The sequence below is a fragment of the Panthera uncia genome (assembly GCF_023721935.1).
Source record: "Panthera uncia isolate 11264 chromosome E2 unlocalized genomic scaffold, Puncia_PCG_1.0 HiC_scaffold_20, whole genome shotgun sequence".
NCBI classification, from domain to species: Eukaryota; Metazoa; Chordata; class Mammalia; order Carnivora; family Felidae; genus Panthera; species Panthera uncia.
The window spans coordinates 16,507,139-16,534,556 of NW_026057589.1; the positions used below are offsets into that span (position 1 = coordinate 16,507,139).

General features: G+C 41.5%; 1 protein-coding gene and 1 long non-coding RNA gene across 2 annotated transcripts in view; one reads left to right on the forward strand and one right to left on the reverse strand.

The window, feature by feature from the left end:
- Positions 1-27,418, forward strand: part of WWOX (WW domain containing oxidoreductase) — a 982,315-nt gene that overhangs the window by 284,520 nt on the left and 670,377 nt on the right. The window contains exons 7-8 of the mRNA XM_049622482.1: positions 12,050-12,235; positions 18,091-18,355. Of these exons, the coding sequence (XP_049478439.1) occupies positions 12,050-12,235; positions 18,091-18,355 (451 nt within the window). The remainder of the gene's footprint in view (positions 1-12,049; positions 12,236-18,090; positions 18,356-27,418) is intronic.
- On the reverse strand, positions 20,141-26,978 carry LOC125916334 (uncharacterized). Its single transcript, XR_007455874.1, has 2 exons — positions 26,747-26,978; positions 20,141-26,069 (listed from the first exon to the last, which is right to left on the reverse strand). It is a non-coding gene; the product is annotated as an uncharacterized LOC125916334 (long non-coding RNA).

The window sequence follows — 27,418 nt, forward strand, 5'->3', positions numbered from 1 at the left end:
TGATTTGAAAACCAGATAAAGGTATCACAAGAAGATTATAGGCCAGTAATCACATAGGAATATGGTTGTAAAAATATTCAACAAAATATTAACAAACCAAATGCAGCAATATATAAGACGGATTATATACCATGGTGAGGTGTGATTTATCCAAGGAGTTCTAGGTTTGTTTAACATCTGAAAGTCAGTGTAGTACATCATATCAGTGAAATAAAAGATATGCCAATAGACACAAAAGGAGCGTTTGGAAAATTCTAACACTGTTTCTGGATCAAAACACTCAACAGGCTTGGATTACAAGGGCATTACCTCAACCTGATACAGGCATCTACAAAAAATATCCACACCTAACCTTCTACTTAATGCTATAAGATTGGATACTTTATCTTTTTTTTTTATCATCCATTTTAATTTTATTTGCATCGTTTAATTGTCTTTAATTTATTTTTTAATTTAATTTTTAATTTGTTTTAAATTTACATCCAAATTAGCATATAATGCAACAGTGATTTCAGGAGTAGATTCCTTAGTGCCCCTTATCCATTTAGCACATTCCCCTCCCAACACCCCTCCAGGAACCCTCAGTTTGTTCGCCATATTTATGAGTCTCTTCTGTTTTGTCCCCCTCTTGTTTTTATAATATTTTTGTTTCCCTTCCCTTATGTTCATCTGTTTTGTCTCTTAAAGTCCTCATATGAGTGAAGTCATACGATTTTTGTCTTTCTCTGACTAATTTCACTTTGCATAATACCCTCCAGTTCCATCCACGTAGTTGTAAATGGCAAGATTTCATTGTTTTTGATTGCTGAGTAATACTCCATTGGGTATATATACACCACATTTTCTTTATCCATTCATCCATTGATGGACATTTGGGCTCTTTCCATACTTTGGCTATTGTTGATAGTACTGCTATAAACATGGGGGTGCATGTGTCCCTTTGAAACAGCACACCTGCATCCCGTGGATAAATGCCTCGTAGTGCAGTTGTTGGGTCGGAGGGTAGTTCTGTTTTTAGTTTTTTGAGGAACCTCCATTCTGTTTTCCAGAGTGGCTGCACCAGCTTGCATTGCCACCAACAATGCAAAAGGGATCCTCTTTCTCCCCATCCTTGCCAACATCTTTTGTTGCCTGAGTTGTAAATGTTAGCCATTCTGACAGGTGTCAGGTGGTATCTCATTGTGGTTTTTATATGTATTTCCCTGATGATGAGTAATGTTGAACATTTTGTCATGTGTCGGTTGGCCATCTGGATGTCTTCCTTGGAGAAGTGTCTATTCATGTCTTTTGCCCATTTCTTCGCTGGATTATTTGTTCTTTGGGTGTTGAGTTTGATAAGTTGTTTGTAGATTTTGGATACTAACCCTTTATCTGTTACGTCATTTGCAAGTATCTTCTCCCTTTCTGTTGGTTGCCTTTTAGTTTTGCTGATTGTTTCCTTCGCTGTACAGAATCTTTTTATTTTGATGAGGTCCCAATAGTTCATTTTTGCTTTTGTTTCCCTTGCCTCCAGAGACGTCTTGAGTAAGAAGTTGCTGCGGGCAAGATCAAAGAGGTTTTTTGGCTGCTTTCTCCTCAAGGATTTTGATGGCTTCCTGTCTTACATTGAGGTCTTTCATCCATTTTGAGTTTATCTTTGTGTATGATGTAAGAAAGTGGTCCAGGTTCATTCTTCTGCATGTCACTGTCCAGTTTTGCCAGCACCACTTGCTGAAGAGACTGTCTTTATTCCATCGGATATTCTTTCCTACTTTGTTAAAGATTAGTTGGCCATGTGTTTGTGGGTCCCTTTCTGGGTTCTCTATTGTGTTCTATTGATCTGAGTGTCTGTTCTTGTGCCAGTACCATTCTGTCTTGATAATTACTGCTTTGTAGTAGAGGCTCAAGTCTGGGATTGTGATGCTTCCTGCTTTGGTTTTCTTTTTCAAGATCACTTTGGCTATTTGGGGTCTTTTCTGGTTCCATACAAGTTTTAGGATTATTTGTTCTAGCTCTGTAAAGAATGCTCCTGTTACTTTGATAGGGATTGCATTGAGTATTTAGATTGCTTTGGGTAGTATCGACATTTTAACAATATTTGTTCTTCCTATCCAGGAGCATGGAATCTTTTTCCATTTTTTTTTTTTTTGTGTGTGTGTCTTCTTCAATTTTTTCCATAAGCTTTCTATGGTTTTCACTGTACAGATTTTTCACTTCTTTGGTTACATTTATTCCTAGGTATTTTATGGTTTTTTCGTGCAACTGTAAATGGGATCGATTCCTTGATTTCTCTTTCTGTTGCTTCATTGTTGGTGTATAGGAATGCAATCGATTGTTGTATATTGATTTTATATCCTGCAACTTTGCTGAATTCATGAATCAATTCTAGAAGTTTTTGGTGGAATCTTTTGGGTTTTCCATGTAGAGTATCATGTCATCTGAGAAGAGTGAATGTTTGATCTTCTGTTGGCCGATTTGGATGCCTTTTATTTCTTTGTGTTGTCTGATTGCAGAGGCTAAGACTTCCAATACTATGTTGAGTAACAGTGGCGAGAGTGGACATGCCTGTCTTGTTCCTGACCTTAGGGGAAAGCTCTCAGGTTTTCTCCATTGAGGAGGATATTAGCTTTGGGTGTTTCATGTATGGCTTTTATGATCTCAAGGTATGCTCTTTCTATCCCTACTTTCTTGAGGGTTTTTATCAAGAAAGGATGCTGTATTTTGTCAAATGCTTTCTTTTCATCTATTGAGAGGATCATATGGTTCTTGTCCTTCCTTTCATTGATGTGATGAATCACGGTAATTATTTTGCGGATATTGAACCAGCCCTGCATCCCAGGTATAAATCCCACCTGCTTGTGGTGAATAATGTTTTCAACAAATTGTTGGATCCAGTTGGCTAATATCTTGTTGAGGATTTTTGCATCCATGTTCATCAGGGAAATTGGTCTCTAGTTCTCCTTTTTAGTGGGGTCTCTGTCTGGTTTTGGAATCAAGGTAATGCTGGCTTCATAGAAAGAGTTTGGAAGTTTTCCTTCCATTTCTATTTTTTGGAACAGTTTCAAGAGAATAGGTGTTAACTCTTCCCTAAATGTTTGGTAGAATTCCCCTGGAAACCCATCTGGCCCTGGACTCTTGTTTTTTGGCAGATTTTTTATTACTAATTTGATTTCCTGACTGGTTATGGGTCTGTTCAAATTTTCTATTTCTTCCTGTTTCAGTTTTGGTAGTATATATATTTCTAGGAATTTGTCCGTTTCTTCCATGTTACCCATTTTATTGGCATATAATTGCTCATAATATTCTCTTATTATTTTTATTTCTGTTGTGTTGGTTGTGATCTCTCCTCTTTCATTCTTGATTTTATTTATTTGGGTCCTTTCCTTTTTCTTCTTGATCAAACTGTCTAGTGGTTTATCAATTTTGTTAATTCTTTCAAAGAACCAGCTTCTGGTTTCATTGATCTGTTCTACTGTTTGTTTTGTTGTTGTTGTTGTTGTTGTTTGATAGCATTAATTTCTGCTTTAGTCTTTATTATTTCCTATCTTCTGCTGGTTTTGGGTTTTATTTGCTGTTCTTTTTCCAGCTCCTTAAGGCGTAAGGTTAGGTTGTGTATCTGAGATCCTTCTTCTTTCTTTAGGAAGGCCTGGATTGCTGTATACTTTCCTCTAATGACTGCCTTTGCTGTGTCCCAGAGGTTTTGGGTTGTGGTGTTATCATTTTCATTGACTTCCATATACTTTTTAATTTCCTCTTTAACTGCTTGGTTAGCCCATTCATTCTATAGTAGGATGTTCTTCAGTCTCCAAGTATTTATTACTTTTCCAAATTTTTTTACTTGTGGTTCATTTCCAGTTTCATAGTATTGTGGTCTGAAAATATGCAAGGTATGATCTCGATCTTTTTGTACTTACATAGGGCTGATTTGTGTCTCAGTATATGGTCTATTCTGGAGAACATTCCATGTGCACTGGAGAAGAATGTGTATTCTGCTACTTTATGGTGAAATGTTCTGAATATATCTGTTAGGTCCATCTGGTCCAGTGTGTCATTCAAAGCTATTGTTTCCTTGTTGATTTTTTGATTAGATGATCTGTCCATTGCTGTGAGTGGGGTGTTGAAGTCTCCTACTATTATGGTATTACTGTCGATGAGTTTCTTGATGTTTGTGATTAATTGATTCATACATTTGGGTGCCATCAAATTTGGTGCATAAATGTTTACAATTGTTAGGTCTTCTTGGTGGAGAGACCCATTGATTATGATATAATGCCCTTCTGCATCTCTTGATACAGTCTTTATTTTAAAGTCTAGATTGTCTGATATAAGTATGGCTATTTCGGCTTTCTTTTGTTGAGCATTAGCATGATAGATGGTTCTCCATCCCCTTATTTTCAATATGAAGGTGTCTTTTGGTCTAAAGTGGGTCTCTTGTAAACAGCATATAGATGGATCTTGTTTTCTTATCCATTCTGTTACCCTATGTCTTTTGATTGGAGCATTGAGTCCATTGATGTTTAGAGTGAGTACTGAAAGATCTGAATTTATTGCCATTATGATGCTTGTAGAATTGGACTTTCTGGTGGTGTTCTCTGGTCCTTTCTAATCTGTTGTTGCTTTTGGTATTTATTTATTTATATATATATTTTCATCTTTTCTCCCCTCAGAAAGTCCCCCTTAAAATTTCTTGCAGGGCTGGTTTAGTGGTCACAAACTCCTTTAATTTTTGTTTGTCTAGGAAGCTTTTTATCTCTCCTATTTCGAATGACAGCCTTGCTGGATAAAGAATTCTTAGCTGCATATTTTTCTGATTCAGCACACTGAATATATCCAGCCACTCCTTTTTGGCCTGCCAAGTTTCTGTGGATAGGTCTGCTGCAAACCTGATCTGTCTTCCCTTGTATGTTAGGGACTTTTTTTCCCTTGCTGCTTTCATGATTCTCTCCTTGCCTGAGTATTTTGTGAATTTGACTATGATATGCCTTGTTGATGGTCGGTTTTTGTTGAATCTAATGGGAGTCCTCTGTGCTTCCTGGATTTTGATGTCTGTGTCTTTCCCCAGGTTAGGAAAGTTTCCCGCTATGATTTGCTCACATAACTCTTCTACCCCTATTTCCCTCTCTTCCTCTTCTGGGACCCCTATGATTCTCATGTTGTTCCTTTTTAATGAGTCACTGATTTCTCTATTTCTTAAATCGTTCTCTTTTGCCTTAATCTCCCTCTTTTTTTCTGCTTTTTTATTCTCTATAAGTTTGTCCTCTGTATCGCCGATTCTCTGTTCTGCCTCTTCCGTCTTTGCTGCCGCTGCATCCATCCATGATTGCAGCTCAGTTATGGCATTTGTAATTTCATTCTGGGTATTTTTTATTTCTTTTATCTCTGCAGAAAGGGATTCTAATATATTTTCGACTCCAGCTAGTATTCTTATTATCGTGATTCTAAATTCTGGTTCAGACATCTTGCTTGTATCTGTGTTGGTTAAATCCCCGTCTGTCATTTCTTTGTGCTCTTTCTTTTGGGATAAATTCCTTCGTTTTGTCATTTTGAATGGAGACAAGTTATTAATGAGGTAGAAAAATGCAATTAAAGTATTAAAATTAAAAAAGTATTAAAATCAAAAATTAAACACACACACACACACACACACACACACACACACACACACACCAAAAATCGAATAGATGATGCTACATGCTAGGTGTGTTTTGGTCTGGGTGTTGAAAGTCGTTTGACAGATTAGAGAAAAAAAAGGGTGGGAGAAAAAAAAAAGGAAATTGAGAATTTGAAAAAAATGAATACACTGAAGTAGACTAAAATGAGATGATGGGGGTAAAACAGAATTTGAAGAAATATACACAAAAGTAAAGAATAAAGTAGGACAAAAATTAAAAATGTTTTTAATCAAAATTAAAAATAAATATGAATTTTTTCCTTTTCTGTATTTAAGAAAAAAGAAAAGAAACGAAAAAGAGAAAAAAGATAAAAGATATTTGAAAATTTGAAAAAGTTAATACACTGTAGTAGACTAAAATAAAATGATGGAAATAAGATAGAATTTGAAAAAATTACATAAAAGGAAAACACATAGTAACGAAAATTAAATAAGAATATTTTTAATAGAAATTGAAAGTCAAAATGAAGTTTTTCTATTTCTGCTTTCAAGAAAAAGAAAACAAAAGAAAAAAATGAAAAAAAGAATAAATGGAAATTGTTAGAAAATTTGAAAAGATGAATACACTGAAGTAGAGTAAAATAAAATGATGGAAGTAAAGTAGAATTTGAAAAAATTTACACAAAAGTAAAAATATAGTAATAAAAATTAAAGATATTTTTAATAAAAATGGAAAATAAAAATGAATTTTTTCTCTTTCTGTATTCAAGTAAAAGAAAAGACTTGTGGAAGAGAAAAAGAAAAAAGAAAAAATAAAGAAAATTGAATAGATGAACCTGCTAACAGATTGAAGTAGGACTCAAATTGGTTTGTTTTCCCCTAGAAGTCATTCTATGTAGTTCTGTATTGTCCATAAATTAAGCCAACGGTGAGACTTGTGTTCTTGAAGAGCTAAGTTGGCCCAGTTGGATGGGGCTCAGTGTAACAGCTCTGCTCTCCACTAGAGGGTGCTGCTAGCCTACTGGGGTGGATTGTTGCAGTGCTCGTTGGTGTGCATGGGCAGGAGAGGTGTAAATGGCGCCACCCAGCTACCCAGTCTCTTCTCCCGGATAAGCAATCGCGCCCCTGTCCTCTGTCTTCAGCTTTCGTCCACTTCCTGCTTCTTCACTCTCTGTGACCAGGCCGCAGGCAGTACCTCTCTCCCACGTTTTGTCTCAGATGTGGCTGTTTTCCCCAGTCCCTTACTTCGGAAGGACTGCGGCTTTGGCCCCTTTCACCCCTCTGCGGGAGGGTCTCACCGAGCAATGGCCAAATGAGCATTTGCCGAATATTGGCTGCACCCAGGAACGCCTGCTGGACCCTGTTGTTGTCAGTGCCCCGAGACCATGGCCAGGTACCAGCCCGCCCCAGAAAAAGTTCGCGAGACAGTGTAGCAGCAGCGTCTCAGGGATTGTGGAAAATCACAACACACATCTGGCACCAGGCTTGACTCCTAACAGTCTTGCCCCAGCACCAGTGAATGTGGCCGCCTTCCAGGGTCTGCTGGGACCAGGTGGCTTCAACAATCTCTACCGGATGTCCTTCCAGCAGTGGAACCGCTTTTCCCCATGTGGCCCGACAACCTCCCGGACCCCACTCTGTTCCTGGGGATTCGCCCTTGCCACCAGAGCACCGCCAGCTATCGAGCTGCGGCGTTGTAGCCTTTGCGCTCCCCTTGTTTACAGTCTTAATGGAATTTAAACCCTCTCCTTTCTCCTTTCTCCTTTCTCCTTTCTCCCTTTTTAGTTTAGTCCCTGCGGCTGTTTCCAATTTGCCACTTTCTCTCCAGCTGCTTTTGGGCTGGGGTGCTTTTCCCGTATTCTCCCCCCCACAAGTCTCCATTCTCTCTCTGCCCGCAAAAACGGTTCCTTTCCTTTCACGGCTTCTAGCTCCCCAAGTTCAGTTCTTCGTGCCGGGAACCTGCTGAATTCTGTGGTTCAGGTTGTGCAGATTGTTGTGTTAATCCTCCAATCAGTTTTCTAGGTGTGTAGGATGGTTTAGTGTTGCATTGTTTAATTTTTAAAAGATATTACAATTGTGTTGTACAGACAAGTTACATGTGTACATCAATTTAATGTTTATATTGTTCTTTATTACCTTCTACATACCTATTACTATTTGAAATTAGTTTCTATCTTTTACTCAGAAGTGTTGGCAGCAAATCGTCTTCTTATTGGTTAATCTGAAAATGTCTTTATTTATCCTTACTTTTTGGTGGGAACGTTCTGTAGGTATACAATTCTAGGTTGGTAGTTACAGTCTTTGAGCAATTTAAAAATATCATTACATTTATTTTTGTCTTTCCTCATTTCCATTGAAATGTCATCTGCCAATCTTATTCTTTGCTTTATTGAAACCAATGTGTCTTGTTTTCTCTAGGGCCTTTTCAATTTCTTTCCCCTTGTTTTTGATTTTAGCTGTTTATTCTGTAATGTGCTTAAAAGATGTTGCCTTTGTATTTATCCTATTTGTGCTTTGCTGTGTTCATTGCATCTGTGGATTGTTATTTTCTCTTTTCTTCTACAAACATCTACCACATGCTTCTTAAGCTCTGGTCTATAATTTTCTTTTTATTGCATTGTTATTTCTCTGTCTCTCTCTCTCTCCATGTATCTATGTTTCATTTTTGTATTTTCTATAAGTCTGTGTTTAATTTTAATTATTTAGTGTTCTGTGTCCAATATATTTAAACACATATATTAATATATTAATCTCAGATATTGCATTTTTTCCAATTCCAGACAGTTCTTTTTATTATTTTTCAAAATTAAAATCTCTAGTGAAATTCAGAATCTTTACATTGACCTTTTTTTAATTTTATTTTTTATTAAAAAAATTTTTTTTATTTTTATTTTTTTATTTTTTTAAATTTTATTTTTTATTTTTTAAAATTTACATCCAAATTAGTTAGCATATAGTGCAACAATGATTTCAGGAGTAGATTCCTTAGTGTCCCTTATCCATTTAGCCCATCCCTGCTCCCATAATCCCTCCAGTAACCCTCAGTTTCTTCTCCATATTTATGAGTCTGTTCGGTTTTGTCCCCCTCCCTATTATTATACTATTTTTGTTTCCCTTCCCTTATGTTCATCTGTTTTGTCTCTTAAAGTCCTCATATGAGTGAAGTCCTGTGATTTTTGTCTTTCTCTGATTGACTAATTTCACTCAGCATAATACCCTCCAGTTCCATTCACGTAGTTGCAAACGGCAAGATTTCATTGTTTTTGATTGCCGAGTAATACTCCATTGTATATATATATACCACATTTTCTTTATCCATTCACCCATCGGTGGACATTTGGGCTCTTTCCATACTTTGGCTATTGTTGATAGTACTGCTATAAACATAGGGTGCATGTATCCCTTGGAAACAGCTCACCTGTATCCCATGGGTAAATGTCTAACAGTGCAATTGCTGGGTCGTAGTGTAGTTCTATTTTTAGTTTTTTGAACAACCTCCATACTGTTTTCCAGAGTGGCTGTACCAGCTTGCATTCCCAAGAATACTTTACCTTTAAGATCAAAAAAGAAAACACGGATATCAAATTTTACCAGTTACATTCCATATTGTGCTGGAAATTCCAGCCAAAGTAATTGGGGTAGGGGGAGACATTCTGATTGGAAAGGAAAGAGTAAAACTATCTTTATTTGTGGGTGAAGACCTTATGTGTAGAAAATACTAAGAAACCCACATTAAAGTATTAAAACTAATAGATAATTTAAAAAGGACTCAAAAAACTAATCGATAATTTCAGCAAGATTAGAGGATAAAAAATCAATATGCAAAAATCAATTATATTTGTATATACTAGTAACAATTTCCAAATTAAATTAAGAAATCAATGCAAATTGCCATATAATTAGAAAGAATAAAATACTTATGAATACATTTAACGAAAGATGTGATAAATTTCTATTTTGAGAGCTATAAAATATTGTAGAAGGAAATTAAAGACTTAAGTGCATATAAAGACATCCCATGTTCATAGATCAAGACGTTTAATATTGTAAAGAGGACAGTATTCTCAAAATTGATCTGTAATTTTAATGTAAACATTACTAGAATTGCAGTTGGCTGTTTTGCCAGAAATTGAAAGCTGATTCTAAACTTTTTATGTGCACGCAAACGCCCCAGACTAGCCAACCCAAGCTTGAAAAATAACAAAGTTGAAGGACCCTCATTTCCCAGTTTTCTTTTCTTTTTTTTTTTAAATTTTTTTAAACGTTTATTTATTTTTGAGACAGAGAGAGACAGAACATGAACGGGGGAGGGGCAGAGAGAGAGGGAGACACAGAATCGGAAGCAGGCTCCAGGCTCTGGGCCATCAGCCCAGAGCCCGACGCGGGGCTCGAACTCACGGACCGCGAGATCGTGACCTGAGCTGAAGTCGGACGTTTAACCGACTGAGCCACCCAGGCGCCCCTCAGTTCCCAGTTTTCAAAATTTACTCCACAGGGGCACCTGGGTGGCTCAGTTGGTTAAGCATCTGACTCTTGATTTTGGCTCATGTCTAGACTTCAGGGTCTTGAGATCAAGACCTGAGGTGGCTCTGGCTCTGGGCAGACTGAGGAACTTGCTTAATATTCTCACTCTCACTCCTTAGCCCCCCATGATTCCATAGCTGGTGCTTTATGGTGCACTATCCTTCTCTCTCAACAATAACTATATTTATATATATAAATATATATAACTATATATACGTAAAATGTTTATAACATATATAAAATGTTACATATATATGTATGTTGTTACTACAAAGCATTAGTAATAAAGACTGTAGTACTAACATAATAAAAGAATATAACAGAGAGTCCCATAATAAACTCTTACAGGTGGTCAATTGATTTTCCTCAAGGGTGCTGAGACAATTCAATGCAGGCAGGAGTAGTCTTTTTAACATACGAAGCTACACTTGGAACGCCCACTTGCCAGAGAATGAAGTTATTGCTTGCATTCACTGTGTATCCATGTTAAGCTTCCAGTGGATCATAGATCTAAATGTAGGAGCCAAAGCTAGAACTCTCAGGAGTGAAGATAGAACTGTATCTTTGTGATGTTGGGTTAGGGAATGCTTTCTTAGATATGACCCCTCAAGCACAAGAGGCGAAAGAAAAATATATATAGCTCCTATTTCATCAAACTTAAAACTCAGAAAGAAGATAATTTAAGACATTTTGGGTTCCACCCACCCCTAGAGATAACTACTATTCACACTTTTGGCTGTGCTTCATAAATATTTTGTGTGTGTGTTTGTGTGATCATACAATATTATATCTTTTGTTTTGTAGCATGCATATTTTACAGGGTTGAAGGATCTATCATTTTAATGGCTGTGTAGTATTCTATCATATGCATCCCATGCAAATTCATTACATTATTTCCCAGTTTTATATGTCATTTATTTCTGTATTTTGCTTTTATATTGTAATTGCAGATGCTGTGGGTAGCCTTGAATAAATGACATTTTAACAATTTTTATTAATATATTAGGATGATTTCCCACCAGCACCACTTCTCTGTGAGGATTTAGGATTTTGATTCATATGATGAAAGGCTTACTTTTATTTTTTTTTAAATTTTATTATGAAACAAATTAAATATAAACACAATGGGAGAAAACAGTATAATAGACCTCCACTTACCCATCCCCATGGCTCAGTCATTTCTATTGTCTAGATGTAATTTGACCTCTGAAAGGAATATATTCAAACATTGTATGCCTCTCTCTTTTTTTCTGCTTATTTTTGAGAGAGAGAGAGAGAGAGAGAGAGAGGGAGAGACAGAGAGTGAAAGAGAATATGAATGGGAGAGGGTCAGAGAGAGAGGAAGACAGAGGATCCTAAACAGGCTCTGTAATGTGGGGCTTGAACTCAGGAACTGAACCGTGAGATCTTGACCTGAGCCAAAGTCAGATGCTTATATGATTGAGCCACCCAGGAACCCCTGTGTGCCTGTTTTTCACAGAGTACTTCCCCCTTGCTGTGCTTACTTAGAACCTATTAAATGCTGGTTCCTTTATTGTTGTCTATATAGCAGATTTTCTCTTTAATTTCTTACATCTACTTAAGGGCTATTTTGATGTTACAGGTGAAGAAGTGAGGAAGTGGTTAAACTAAGATGCACAGATAAAATTAGATTTTAGACTCTGAGATCCATCCTGGGTGACCAGTTTGCCCAGTATGGTCCCGGTTTCAGCTCTGAAAGTCCTATATCCCAGGAAGCCCCCTGGGTCCCCGCAGCCCACTCCCAGTCCAAGCCCTTCCCCTGCAGAGTGGCTTAGGATGTGACATTGCAGGAGATCCCTTTTCCAGCTGCTGGATCTTGAAGACAGTGAAAGATTGGTTGTTCCCGTCAGGGAATGGGATATCCTTGGTTTTAGAGTGTTTATGTCCGCTTAACGGTGATATTTTATTTTGCAGATCCCTTCATGTGCTTGTGTGCAATGCGGGGGCTTTTGCTCTCCCCTGGAGCCTCACCAAAGACGGCCTGGAGACCACCTTCCAGGTGAATCACCTGGGACACTTCTACCTTGTCCAACTCCTTCAGGATGTCTTGTGCCGCTCAGCTCCTTCCCGAGTAGTTGTGGTCTCCTCAGAATCCCATAGGTGGGTTAGAATCTGATATGTTTGGGTTTTTTTTAAAGGTTTGTTTGTTTGTTTGTTTATGAATGAGAGAGAGCACAACAGCAGGGGAGGAGCATAGAGAGAGGGATACAGAGGACCTGAAGCAGGCTCCTCACTGACAGCAGCAAGCCCGACACGGGGCTCGAACTCAGGAACCGAGAGATGGTGACCTGAGCCAAAGTCCGATGCTCACCTGACTGAGCTGCCCAGGTGCCCCAGAATCTGCTGTTTTGTTCCCATGGCCCCTTCCTTGTGCCAGCCAGTGTCCCCCCAAGGCTCTCTTCCTGAAAGTAATTTTCAGTAACTCCACTCAGGTGTATTCAACCTGGCTTCCTTAATTTTTTGATGTCTTTCTGTTTTGGAGATTGTGGAGGGGGGTGACTTGGGGGTTTTGTCTCCAGCAATGTAGATGGTTTTCACAATTCTACTTCAAACCCCTCATTGATTTTGCTTCGAGATGGGATAATAATTGATTAAATCTGAATGCCTGACCTTTATTGATTTGTCATTCAACAACTTCAACACCTCACCAGGAAGAATGTGCAGTTATTCCAGCAGGAGAAACAATGCAATTAAAGACCACGAGATGAAATCCAATTGTTTTATAATGAGAAATTAGGGAATTCAATGCCGACATTAGCTGTGTAATTGTAGAAAGGGAAGTACTGTAGTTAGAACATATTAGAAATCTGGCCATGCCTCTTTTGGTTAAAATTTCAATTAAAACATCAGATGGCACGTCTCTTCCGTTACCATTAGGAGAATATCCAATTGACTAGAAAGGCGTTTGAAAATTTCATCCTATTTTCAGCGTATTTGTTTCTAGAGTTGGATGAACAACTATTTGTCTAAAGAGAGGTGATCGAAGAAGACAAAGGACTCGCCGGGCGAGGCTAGATTTAATGTGTGGGGTGGGGGAGATTTTCCTGCTGTGGTCAGAAGCATTCACTCTTAGCAAAGTAGCTGGAAAAAAAAAATAGTGTGCAGGGGCCTAGTTTTTCCCCCTTCTTCTCCGTCTTAAGTCCTGAAATGTTTTAGTGACCCAGAATGAAGCTTATTTTTTTAATCACGCTTCCATAAAATGTAACCCCTGGGAAGAGAGAGACCAGCCAAGGGTTAGCCTGAACCCTTTATCACTCCCAAACACAGGGGCTTATAGTAGAAGTGACATACTGCAGATAGATTTACTTTTACCATTTTACATTTATGAGGGCTGAAATGAAAGGAAAATGCCCGTAATAATCCTCCCCCATGTTAAAAGACACGAAACATCTAGTAATTAGGTGGTAACAAAATCTGGACATCCTTATCTTTGCAAATCACACCAGGTTCATGGAAAAAAAAAAAAAAAGTGGAGTGGCCCTGCTCAGGAGTGGGGGCCGGCGCGGGAGCTCGAGCTCCGGAAATAAATCTGCCAGTCCCAATCATTTGCCAGATGTGGAGGGCACCACGGGATATGTTTAAATGAGCTGGTATTTAATGGGAGATTATGTTGAATTGTAGCTTCTTGCTTCGCTTTGTAAATCTGTATCTCAAATGGTATTTCATGTGCTGCCTTTGTTCTCTCCTTGACTTCAGCGTAATTCGAGCCTACCTTGGAGATCTGAATCTTAATTTCATTTAACACAGGAATTGGAAGGAAGGGCCTTGGTCTCCTGAATTAGACCCAGTTTAGTTTAGAGACGAGGACTTCCGGAAATGTGTTATCAGGCCCTCTCCTGTCTGGTGATTGGCCCTAGTTTTCTGCTTTCTGGTCATTCTTTGCACATGTTAAGGGCTATTTTTGTGTGTGTGTTGTGTGTTTTGCGCGCACACGTGCGTGTGTGTGTGTGTGTGTTTTACAAAATGCTAATTCCCCCAAGCTGGTTTGTTTATTACACTTGCATGGCCTCCTGTGGTGCCCTAGAGGTAGTGTGAATACTGGGTGCATAGTCCTGGGAAAGCACTCACTCACTGCTCAAGGACCCAGAGCCTTAAACCATGTTGTAAAATGGAAGTGTTGATATCTAATTACCTCCATAAACCTTGGCGGAATCTCTTCGTTGGAGTCAAGACCCCCTGTTAGGGGAAAAATAAAGTCCTATGTTTGCAGAAAATATTATACCAGACTGCCCCCAGGCAAAATATTTATTAGCCTCCCCGTGTCTTCACTGTATTTTAGTTACTTATCTGGAGTCTGAGCGAGTGAATGCAGTTTCTGCATACCTAAAATACATCATATGAAAAGGAGAACTCGACTTCCTTGCTGTGAAAAATTTTCAGATAACAATTAAAATAGAATGAAAAGAGCGGAGGGCTGGCTGAACAACTGTGAATGGCTGCAGCTGTGTTGAGGGCCAAGTTGCTGCGTGCGCACTCACACACACACACACACACACACACACACACACACGCACACAGCTTCGGAGGCAAATTCTGTCCTATTCTTTGAACATACTAGCTTTTGTCTACATAGAATCCAGCCTAATTATTTTTCGTAATTTAAAAATCCTGTGTTAAAAAAAACATAAGGGAGCAGTATATATAGAAATACAAGACAGAGGTCCCCTCAAACAACAAATGTTGATGTCCAGAGAGCAAAATGGTCACATTTTGCTGTATTGGAAGGAGGATAATTCTATTAAGACATTATTGTGTGGCTTTGTCAATTCTTCAAGTTGAAAATAGAGTCGGCAGCATTTGAAGGGTTGTTTTACTGCCTCTTGAGCAGAGAGGTGAACACTGTCATTTTTCAGGAAGCCCGCCATGGCTCAGAGGGGTCCCAAGGCTTTCCCCCCTTCCTGCTTTCCAGAGGACTGTCAATACAAGCTAATCAGACCTGAAAAATGGGTTTGCTGCCCAGGAGATCAGCAGGGCAGGAAATCGGGGATCTGCTCATGGATGGGGGCTGCTTGCAAAGCGTGGGCCTCCTATTTCCTAGCTGTGCTTCTCCAACTTGAGAAGCTCCTTCAACTTGGTTCCACCTAATTTCCCATCATGGTGGGTTTTTTGGTGTGTTTGTTTGTTTGTTTTTGTTTGTTTGTGGGTTGTTTTTTTTTTTTTTTTGCCTTGTTTCTAGATTAAGGACTAGGAATGAATGCCTTTCCCACCTCTTAGGAGTTTAACTGACCTGGTGCTCCCCACATGAAAGACTTCCGTGTTGTCCTTAAAAACCAAAGCAGGGAATTCATTCTAAACTGTAGAAGTGCCACATGCAAACATTGATGAGGGATATAGAGAACCCAAAGGTAATGCTAAATTTTGCCTTTGGAGCAAGGCTCAAAGGAAGCTTGGCACTTAGTTTGGAATTCTGAACCCAGGATCGAACTTTAATTCTCTAATCCTGTATTTAGTCCCTGCTATGCGTTGGGCACTGCAGTAGGCGTAAATACGCTTACTGTCTGCCTTCCAAGAATTCACAGTTCATTGGGGGAGCCAGGTGAGCAAATGGCCTGCACTCTGGCATGGTAAGGACAGAGGCACACAGGACACAGCGCACAGTCCCCAGCATACAGATAAAATGCGAAGATGGCATGACTTGCTTTGTTACCGATGTTGGCAGGGAGGTGCGTGGGGCCATTGAATACTAGGAATATCACCGCTTGGGTCCTGGTGAGTGGGCACCTCATTTCCGTGGAAACAAGTGTTTCAATCTGCTCTGCATGGCTTCTTTCAGTCTGTCCCCCATTGCCACCCAAGAAATCATTGTGACAACAAGCGGTGAAAGAGCTAGTTAGGTAGAGCCTCCTGGAAGAAATGGCACTCAGGCTGGGTTAGGCTAAACACAGATGCCAAGACTGGTTTCCTGCAAAGGTGATGGAAAAAGAGTGGAGAGTAAGAGAAGGATGGTGTTTTCGTCCCATACCATGCAGATGTGGTCTGGATCTTTGATACTATTTCTGCACAGAGTAGGTAGAATCTCTAAGACATGGCCCATACATTGGGTCACTGAGCTGTCAACAGTCTTCTTCTGTAATACCTTATTACTACGTTGGATTAAAGTTCAGAAATAATAGAACTTCCCTGCATAAATGCATTTTAATTCAATATGCTCGCTTAACTGTAATGGAAAGAAAAAAAAATAAAAGTGAAACAAAATAGCATGTTTCTTAACTTGAGAAGGACTACAAGGAGGATAAGTAATCAGATGTGCGTGTCCATGCTTCGGTCACCTCCATTGGGATACTCACAAATGCGGACCATTAACAGGTGTGGCACTGCAGACTGAAATACTCCTGGCATGGAATCAAGCGTCACCTCCCCCCAAAACCCATGAAATCTGAAAGTGCATTCATTCTTCGTATACGTGGCTGTAGGACTACTGTCTTGGAAACGCAGTGGCTGTTAAAACTGTGCATATATATAAAAAACACAGCCAGGCTGTAGGCTCAGATAATCATACACGGGCTTTTCATCTGCATGAATGTCCAGCGGGACGATCTTCATGGAGCAAGACTCCGTCTGCATTGCAGGACGTCTACCATCCCCGGCCCCTGCCAGCAGCCATTATCACAATCAGAAAAAGGCCCCCATAAATTTTCAAATTTCCCGCTAAGTTCCAGTGCTTTTGATGATTAAGCTCGCAAGTCTGGGCACTTCCTGTGGTTTGGGGACTTGGAAACAGGCAGCCAACAATTAGTTTCAGGGTCTTGTTGTTGCATCCGTGATAACATTTCTGGCCGTCAGCCTTGTTGATGACTTTAGAGCGGCGATGTCATTTAACACTAGAAATTGGATGTCACTGACTGAGTCCTGGAGAAGGGCTATTTCATTTCCATGAAAATATGAATTTCACCTGTCCCTGGGTTGCTTTTACCTTCCTTGTAGCTCACCCTGAACTGCTCATATCCAGGAACAACCAGATTATTCCATGATTTTCATTTTACCTTTTGCTTTTGTTTCCATAGCCAGCACCCAGAGTACTCTCCTTATATTTCCTTATTACTTGGTGCAAATGCTCAGAGTTAATTTAATGAAGGAAACTATGAGGAGTCTTTAACAAGGATGAGATCAACCTCCAGAAAATTCCTTTTGTTATGATCCTTTTTTTCTTTTAGGGCAGTCACTACTTTGCTGTTACTCAAAAGAAAGAAAGAAAGAAAGAAAGAAAAAGAAAGAAAGAAAGAAAAGAAAAGAAACAAACAGCTGGTGTTTAATGACTCCGTCAGACCCAATTATAAAACATCAACTACTTACTTTGATTTGTGTATTTCTATGCCATGGGTATACTTAAAAACAGTAGAGTCTGCCAGAACTCATTCTGGCTTTGTTTACATTTATCTTTTAAACGTATAAGGCTATTGATGGCACCTCACCAAGGTTATAACCCCTTTATAATCATTAATTTTTAATCTGGAAAAGAGTCTTGGGGGCAGCAAGACTCATCTATATTTACTTGGAGGATCAAATGAAAATATACAGGACTCAAGCGTTGGCTAAAATAACCCAGGAAAGCCCCGTCAAAGGTTAGGAATGTGATATCTTTCTGCTTCCAAAAGCTGTAGCCCTTTATTTAAGATGCTTTTCCATTTAATTTAATTATCCTTGAACTTCCTGTTGAAGGTTTTGAAAAATACACGTTGGAAGCAGGGGGAGTTGAGTGTGTTAAGATTGCCCTATTTCTGAGTTTGGGCCCTTAATGTAGTCTGTCTTCGGATGCTGCCGTTTTATCGTGTCCAGTCACTATTGTCCATTTCTAAGGGAGACTTTGTTTCTACATTTGCCCAGTTGGGTTTTCAGTTGCCTCTGTGGTGGTGTCCTCAGACTTCTAATAAAAATAAAATGCTATTATTATCAGGAGTCAGAGATGGACTGCTTCATGTCATACTTCCTATCTTTTTTTGTTTTGTGTCGCTTAGATTCACAGATATTAACGATTCCTCGGGCAAACTGGACTTCAGCCGCCTTTCTCCATCTAAAAATGACTACTGGGCCATGCTGGCTTACAACCGGTCTAAGCTGTGCAACATTCTCTTCTCCAACGAGCTCCACCGCCGCCTGTCCCCGCGTGGGGTGACGTCGAACGCCGTGCACCCTGGAAACATGTTGTATTCGTCCATTCATCGTAACTGGTGGGTGTACACGCTGCTGTTTACGTTGGCCAGGCCTTTCACCAAGTCCATGGTAAGTGAATGGCTTCTGTCGCCGCCACAGACACCTTCATTTCGCTCTTAATGGACACACGCGTGTTCTTCAGCTTCTCTCCTCCGGTAGTGCCGAGTCTGGTCTTGACAGCCACGTCCTCGGCCCGTTAAAGCCATCAGTGAGGGCTCTCGAACACATTTCAGTTGACTTAGATTATAGCTGTTTCTCTAAAGGCGTCTTGGAGGGCTGGATAGAAAACGTGGTTTTTCCAGTATTGCGTTAAGGATGGCTTGAAGTCTTGGTGGAGATGCTTTGCTTTCTTTTGATGTGTTTGTGTTTTTTTTTTTTTTTTTTTTTTTTAATTGCTGTTATTCAGAAGGCATACTACTTGAAAACCGTGTTTTGTGTCAGTAGGTGAAAAACATGGGTTGGTGACTGTTGAATTATCAGCCGAAGTGATTCCTTTGTTTCAGCTGGGAATCTATAATTGATGTTCTAAATTCTTCTTTTAATGGATGTGAACCTCACCTGGACAACTTTTTTCGGTCCCAAGTGCCTTTTATTCTTTACTTCCCCAAAGGTGAGTCCTTTTGGATGAATCACACTTCTGTGGTTAGATTCGGAAGCGTTCACAAAGGTAAATAGGAAGTTTTTACATTTTCGATGGTCGTATAACTGCCGTATCTAGAAACTTCTTCCATGAAAACGTTTCAACAGGAAGTCTTTTAAATGAGCAATGCACATTTTGCACAGTATATTTGGTATGGTATTTTTTTTCTAAACCATGGGCCTTTAAAAACGCTTGAAATTAGTGCATGCAGATACTATTCCAGTTAACCGACTTAACCTCTAATCCTCAGAAAGGTCCAAACACGTTTTGGCTTCTGAGAGTATCACAAGGTGAATTCATTATCCTGGGAAAATGAGCATGTGGCCTCTGAATAGTCTGCCTTCTTCTCCAGCAGCCATTCCCACTTAACCGTGGGTCAGATACCCAACCACTCTGAGCCTGATTCCTCACGCTTAAAACGGCAATACGGGTTGTTGTGGGGATTGACCCTGATGGGTATGACATTTATAACATTGGGTATGGAATTTCTGTGGTGACTTTGATCTGACTGTGCACTGTGGTAGCCACCTGCCGTATGTGGCTCTGGAGTCCTTGGAAAGTGGCTAAATACAACCGAGAGGCTGAATTTTTCATTGGACTTTACCTTAATTGATTTAGATTTACGTCGCTGCAAGATTGGAAAGCACGGTTAAATAATGTGCCTCGCATGGTGTCTGTGTATAGTAGGTATGTAGTATGATGGTTGTTATTGTTTACATTACCTCCGGAGAGGATTATTTTCCGAAGCGTCATTGTTTGCGTTGCATATAAAGATTACAGAACTAAAGGAGTCTGTAGACCGGAGTCTGCTGGTGGTAGTTGGGTGGACCTCTGTCTCTGTCCCTCGAGGCCCAAGGAGAAGGCAATTGGCAAAGTGGGAAGGGTGTCCAGATGAAGAGAGTCTGGCCTCCGACACGTACATCTGGTCTCCCAGGAGCCACAGTAGAATGAACTTTCCATGTTCTGGGCCCCCAGTAACTGAAAAACAGCATCTTTTCTATGCCATGATGCACTTTTTTGGATAAGCATATAGATGATAAAGACTATGAAATATGTATGTAGGTTTAGATTTTTAGGACATTCTTTTTTCTAATCGTGTTTTGATATATTTAGGTGTCCGGTGGTATTCTTGGCCATCAGAGTTCCCTGGCTAGGTTTATAAAGACGTGGAATGGGAATGAATTTGTCAAAGTCACAGACAGTTGCTTCTTCACAACATAGACATTTAGGACTGTGTGTATGTGGACTGTGTGTGTGTGTGGACTGTGTGTATGCGGGAGAGATATCAGCATGATGGGGCTATGTCACTGGCAGGACAGACCAGGCTCACTGGAAAGGTCACCTTGTGTTTTATCCTCCCGTACGTGGCTTGACGCTACTTCCGTCATGAGAAGACATTTTTTTTGTGGATGCGGAGTGTCCTTCTCCCTTTTTCAACACACATTTATTTTTGGACATAAGCCACATAGTCGCATCCCCATCGTCACCCCCTGTGAAAGCTGGATTCCTCAATGCCCACGAAGAAGCTTAGCATAAATGCAGCGTCCTCATCGCCAGGGGGCCGTTTGTGCTGCACTGATGTGTCTGCGTGTCACTCCAACAGTGTCTCCTTTTGACATGAGTGTTGCTGGGTCACCCATCGCATTGCCCAAGGTCACGGAATGGAGGAGCACAGCCCACCCTTGTGCTCGGAAGCCCTGCCTTTGCTTCTCCACCGTAGCTGGCTCCCTTAAGTATTAAACAGCAGTATTCTAATATCAACGTCCCTTTTTTATTTGCTGTGACTTGCTGTGACTACGGTGATTTTAGTTACAGTAATTAGGTCACCCTTCATGGAGTCAGGCTATTTTAAGTGCCTCTTTAAGGAATATTGTTGCAGATCAGTAATTTTACAATTGGATGTTCTTGTGCAACTTTATTAAATGTAATCTGTCTTTTAAATGTTGCCCTTTTACAGTTATACATTTCTAATTGTTGCTGTAAATGCATTATCACTTTGAAATTAATTAATTTTTCCATTTTGGCTGCCTGCAGTATAATAATCACTAATGAGAAACTCATAGGGATTAATCTCAGCACAGCGACCCCTACTGGTAAGGCTGTGTCTTTGGCACCGCGTCCCCTTGAGGTCTGGAAGGTAGGACAAGTGTTTGAGGAGTCTGTGGGGGAAGCGTTTGTTTCCTTTCCCTCCAACTTGTGTAAAAATAAAAATAACTCATACCAATGGGAATAGGATTTTTTTTAAGTAATCTTTACACCCATTGTGGGGCTTGAACTCACAACCCCCAAATCAAGAGTCACATGCTCTTCCTATTGAACAAGCCAGGCGTCCGGGGAATAGGATTGTTTTAAAATATTGTTTAAAAAATATGCAGGACTCTAGTTCCTCTTGAAACATCTTAAAGCTTGGTGGGAGCTTTTTGATAATGAAGTCACATCCACCATGGCTATGTTATACATTATTTTCTTGTCTCCCTAGCTTTCTTTTATGCAATTAACATACTCTAAAATTGTATTTTGCATATGTGTGCATGAATATATACTGTAAGGATATATAAAGTGCTCATACCTTGGTATTTCTCCAAGGAACTTAATTCACAAAACCAGGCCTATTGGATTATTGGGTGATAGAAGAGATTTCCAATTTTGGCTATTGGCAGTCGTTGCCACTTGGTGACTTTAGACTCCTACTGTGCTCCCTAGCTTTCTTTTATGCAATTAAAATACTCTAAAATTGTATTTTGCATATGTGTGCATGAATATATACTGTAAGGATATATAAAGTGCTCATACCTTGGTATTTCTCCAAGAAACTTAATTCACAAAACCAGGCCTATTGTATTATTGGGTGATAGAAGAGATTTCCAATTTTGGCTATTGGCAATCGTTGCCACTTGGTGACTTTAGACTCCTGCTGTGCCCCGAGGTAGGATGTGACTTTGCACCTTAGTCCAGACCCTGTGATGCTTTAATTCCTCACAACGGTTCCACACAATGCTAGAATGATTATCCTCCCTGGTAGTCAAGGAACACAGAGAACTCACCCACGTTGCCTTGAGACCCTTCACCGGCTCCTCCCAAGTACATTTGCCTTGTCTGATGCACCACAGCGTCCCCACTGTGTAGATCTCCTCGTGCCGTTATTGTTTCCTTTTTAAAATGCTTGAGAGTAAGTACCTTCATGAACTTAACCCTCGGCCTTTTTTTTTTTTTTTTTTTTTTTTTTTTTGCTTTTGCTTTTTTTGCCCCACGTAAACTTTCAGTTCTGGTAAACAACGCATTAGCTCGAGTTCCTAGGTCCAAGCCAGCCCTTTGCGGATCGGTATGTAAATTTGAAGCTGAGCTCTGTCACGTGCCTCTGAGGGTGTTTTGTGTGACCAAATATTTATGTTGGCAGGTAACGGTAGAAAGAATATCATGTGTTAGGGTAGCAGGAGCTTAGCAGATGTTTTAGGGAGCTGCGTTTTCAAATCATTTTACATTAAAAAATGGCTCGAGTTTGTCGAACTTCTGGAATGATTGAGTTACGTTTCCTGTGGCCGTGTAGAGGCAGTCATTGGGCTGAGTTTTAACAGATGTGCGGCCACCCCGCTAATGGATGGATCTGCACCACCGGTCCTGTTGCAAAGTTATAAATTATAACTAGAAAAAGCACAAGATGCCATTCTTCTAACCTTCGCGAAAGCCAAGCTGGGTAATTCTGCCCTTGAACGACCCGCCGCAGGGTGATTTATAGTTGTATAATTTAAAACATAATGAAGGAGATAATAGATGTTGATTTGTTCTTTAAATTAGTGTTTTAGAAAAATACTTCTCCTCCCCCCTCCCCCCACTTTTAAATACCTGCAGCTGACTACACTCCAGATATTATCAAGGACAAAGCCCCGTTGGAATCTTTACCCGTGCATTGGAGGAGAAGGCAAGGGCCTTTTTCTGGGCTGGGAGGAGGAGATAGAGTTTTCAAAGTAGAAATTTCAGAATATTCCTCACTAATGTAAATGCTGGGGGACTCCCGAGTGAGGGTTGAGTTCTCTGGCTGCTTTGCCTTTGCCAGTCCAGATATGTTAGAAAACTAGACTCCTACGACCCCGCCGTGGCTGGGCCACACTTGACCTTTCCTGCAGAACCCCACAGGAGGACCTGTTGGCAGTGCTCTTCCTGCTGAGGTCACATAGCCGCTATCTCACACGTTGTGCTTGCTTTCCAGGATTATCATTGGCATTGGTTTTATTAGTCACCTCTGATTCCGTCCAGAGCTCGAAAGTTAACAGTGTTTGCTCAAGGTACAGCCCAAGGGATATGGTAGAGCGAAAAGGAGCAAAGCATTTAGAACCATCAGGACGGTATTCAAAACTCAACGTTTCCACCTCTTGTGATTATATAACTTTGAAATGATGCATCCTTTGTGAGGTTCACATTCTACATCAGTGTTCATGTTTTGGGCTGTGAGTTAATACTGCCCAATTAAAAGTCTTTGGAATAATATTGGTTTGTTTTTCTCATGTATCCCGAAATCCAGGGGCTGTTAGGGGTGTGTTTGGCTACTTTTAGGCAGCTTCTTTGTGCTTGTGTTAGCTTTTCCCTCCTGCTTATAAGATGGCTCCAGTAGCAGCAACCATTGCATCCTACGTGATGAGGTCTGAAGGCACAATGGGAGGGATGGGACTCCTCCTTGCATACCTCCCTTCTTTATCAAGGAAGAGAGCATTCCATCTCCGAGCATTCCATCTCAGAACTGTCTTCTGGAGCGCTTTGCTTCAGCTCCCACTGGCCAGGGTTCAGAATCGCTTGTCCATAGCCGTGGTGCAAGGGAGGCTGGGAAAGTGCATTTCTGGCATTTTGTGTCTCTAGGGTTGGAGGTGAGATTGGTGGCAGAGAAAATGGATGGCACGATGGCTTTGGAGCAGGCTCTGGTGAATGAGTGTGCCTATAGTTTTTCTCCTCTGTCAGGTGGGAATCCTGTCTTTCTTAGGGGGTCACCGTGAAAGCACGTGAGAATTGAATGAAAGGAGCATGGCCTTGTCCGGTCCCCTTCTATGCGGCGAGCTTTACCTCAATCTCATTGGAGCTCATTCTCCTTCTTTCTCGAGGATGCTGAAGCATACTTCCTTTAGTCTAAAACCCTCCCTTTCCTCCAGGTGTAGTTACTTTCTACTCGTCCTTCAAAGCTCAATCCAAACATCACAGCCCAAGGAAGCATTAGATCAGAATGTGGTCAAGACTCCCTTTCTGTGCCCTCCTAAGGGCTGGTTCTCAGAATACTGTCTGACACACAGTAGTCCTCCGTAAACATGTGCCGAATGAACGAATGAAGGACGCCCAGAAATTCTCCTAGAGATCACTGGAAACAAACACAATTTAGAAAAATAATCTGTGCTGTTCTGTGTTTAATGCCTTTCTCTCCCTCTCTTGAAAGTGCTGTTTTTGCATTCACACCACTGTATCCCTGGTCCATAAAGTAAATGCTCAGTAAATATTTGTAAATGAATAAATGAAAGACGATTAGGTGCTTAATGAATGACAGTCATTAAGGCATTCCTTATCATTACTCTATCTGTGGAGGGCAGAGCACCGCAGTTCACCATGTGCAGATAGAGAAGCGGATGAGGCTAGGGGGGCCGGCCTGCATCCCACAGCTAGTACGCAGGAGAGCTGGGACCAGAACCCAGGCCCCCCACTCTCCCGGCCAAGTGCCGGATAAGGGGTCTGTCAGAGGGGTGTGTGTGGAGGGAAACCCTAAGGAGAGAACCGGAAGGCGTGGGGAAGACAGGCTGTAAAGCTGGGTGAGACCCTGGCTCTCCCTCCCACCTTACCTCTTGGGCACATTTTCTAAGCTGATTGAGATTCATGAACTGGAACGTTCGACCTACCTCAGGGGTTCTTGTTGAGGATTGAAGGAGCTTAGGAATACGCTGCATCTAGAATGTGCTCGATGCTCAACAAACACTAAGTGGTATCACTGTTACAACTGACACGCATTGAGAACTGATGAGCAGGACGACACAGAACATGCTAGATGCTCAATAAATATTTATCATTGTTGTCATAATCATGTCTTCGGGCGAGTGACGGGTCACTTCCCTTCCCCTCGAGTCGATGCCTGTCCTCCCAGTGACGGCTCTGGGTCTGTTCCTGAAGGTCTCATACCCCCGCGAGCCCTGAGCACAGAAACACCACCCACCAGCCCGAGGAACACGCAGAATGGCCGCCGGGACTTGACGGGTTTCCGTGGTGCGTATCTCAAGCCCTCCCGGCTGCCTGTTTGAAGCCACCAACCACACACTTAGCTTTGAGGGAAGATCAGCCCTTTCTTGGTGAAGACAAAGACAAGGGAAGTACGCGTGGCTCTGTGAGGCCACAGCCTCTCTTCCTGGCATCTTCTCCGCCTGGCTTTTCAGCATTTCAAGTCTGGTTAGGCCTTTGTTCCCGAATGAGGACTCCAGAGGGGGGGGAGAAGTGACGATCTGGCCTTAATATGTGTGACAAATTATTTAATGAACATTTAGCCAAGATTTGAAATTCCCCTAGCTTTATCTTCCTCGCCTCCCTTTCTTCTGCACCCCTGCCGGCATTTTGGTAACGCGTGGCCTCATCCCCGCTCCCTCGCTAGCCCTTTTATTGCTTTTAAGTCCGTGGTGCCGCCTTTGATCCTCCCCTCTCGGTTTCCTTTTCTCCAATTTCATGCTTTTTTCCAGCGGGTTTTGGCTGCAGTGCAACGTAGACGTCGGAGGCCAGCACGATGAGACAGACGCCAGGAGCTTGCGTGGCCCCGTGACAGCACTTCTGCCACGTGTCCTCTGTGGACGTTGATTTTTGTGTCACTCACCGGACGCGCTGATTGTTCCTTGGGAGGGGGGCGGTTCATGTGCGTTTTTGGCAGCAGTAAAAAGAACTCAGATCCCGTGTTCTGAGTTGTAGAGAAACTGAAACCCACACCCGCCCCCGCCCCTTCTTGAGACACTAAGAAAATCAGTTCCGGTGGTCGTGTCACATGCAAAGGTACTCGGGGCCAGGCTCCAGGCTCCTGGTCTTACATCTTTATGTGCCTTGTCTCACTTAATGGCATCTTAGAGTTTGCTGTCATCAAACAATCGTGTGTCTCTGAGCACATCATTTGCCCTCTCTGCGCCTCAGTTGTGTCATCTGTAAAATGAATCAGTTGACCAGATTAGTCAAATTAGTCCCGTGGCTTATGTGGCTTACGGATTTTAGAGAATGGGTATAATCTGAAAGGAAGTAAGAAAGGGATACTAATGTAGGTTCGTACCTTTTTATCCCGAAAACATGAAAAACAAACCCACCACCATTGACTTTCAGCACCGTTTTTTAAGGAATGGGTATTTTAACGCCAAAAAGTATAAACAGGACCCGACTTGTGGACCCAAAAGCAGACCTCGCAGTGGACGACGTTTGACTTCAGGAAAACTCCTGATGGTGTCACTGCTGTGTTGTTCTTGAAAGTCCTGGGCCTGCACTTGGGAATGACCGGCCCAGAAGACCCCACAGGTCCAGACTCGCGGGAAAGCTAACTGTGTCTCACTTCATTGTCATGAACCCGAGGTGAGACCGTCAGAAACGCGGACCTACCTAGACTCCCCAGAGCTGAGTAAAGCACAGTGCAGGGACGCGAGGTTTGAATCTGGGTATAAGCTGACCTAGTGTAGGTGATTTTTTCCCCCCACAAGCACCTGTTTTCAGCCTGTGCACTTTTATACATATGACACCCCATCTACTTCCGTCCTGGTTTCTGTGGGTTTGGAACCCCGGGCATGGCTTCACGGGGCTGCCTGCTTCCGGGTCGGCTCCCAGACCACACTTACTGGGTGAGCCAGATTGAAACCGTCTCAAGGCTCAGCTGGAGAGGGGTCCACTTCCAGGGTCCCGTGCTGGTTCGCAGGATTCAGCTCCCTGTGGCCCAGTAGACTGGGGGCTCTCTGGTTCCTCCCTGGCCATGCTCTGGACGCCTCTTTCTCCCTTCCTTGCTGCCCAGGCCTCCCCACCGTGGTGGCTTGTTTCATCAGAGTGCGGAAGCCGAGGAGGAAACAGTCTCTCAGCGTGGAAGTCACAGTCCTTCGCAACCTTACCGCAAAAGTGACACCTCACTACTTTGGCCCTTCTGTTTGTTAGAAGCAAGTCCCTGGGTGGGACCCGCATTCACAGAGAGAGGATTTCACTGTGGCGTGGAGACCGGGAGGCAGGGAGCACTGTGAGGCTGTCACACTTTACAAGTCCAGTTTCGTTGGTTTTTTCCAGTGCCTTTTGGTGACAGATTTGCTTCCAGGCTTCGATATGTCCTGGCCTCGCGCCATGGCAGTCCTGACTGACACGCTTCTGTCTGCCTTGATGTTCTGCTCGGGTCCTTTCTAGTTCTTGTGTTCTTCCCTCTTTCTGGGCTGCAAGAGGTACCAGATGCCCCCACTTTGTTTTTTATATATTTATGCATTTCTGCCTCACGGTGGGAGATAAGATTTAGTCTTTTAATAAGAGAGCTT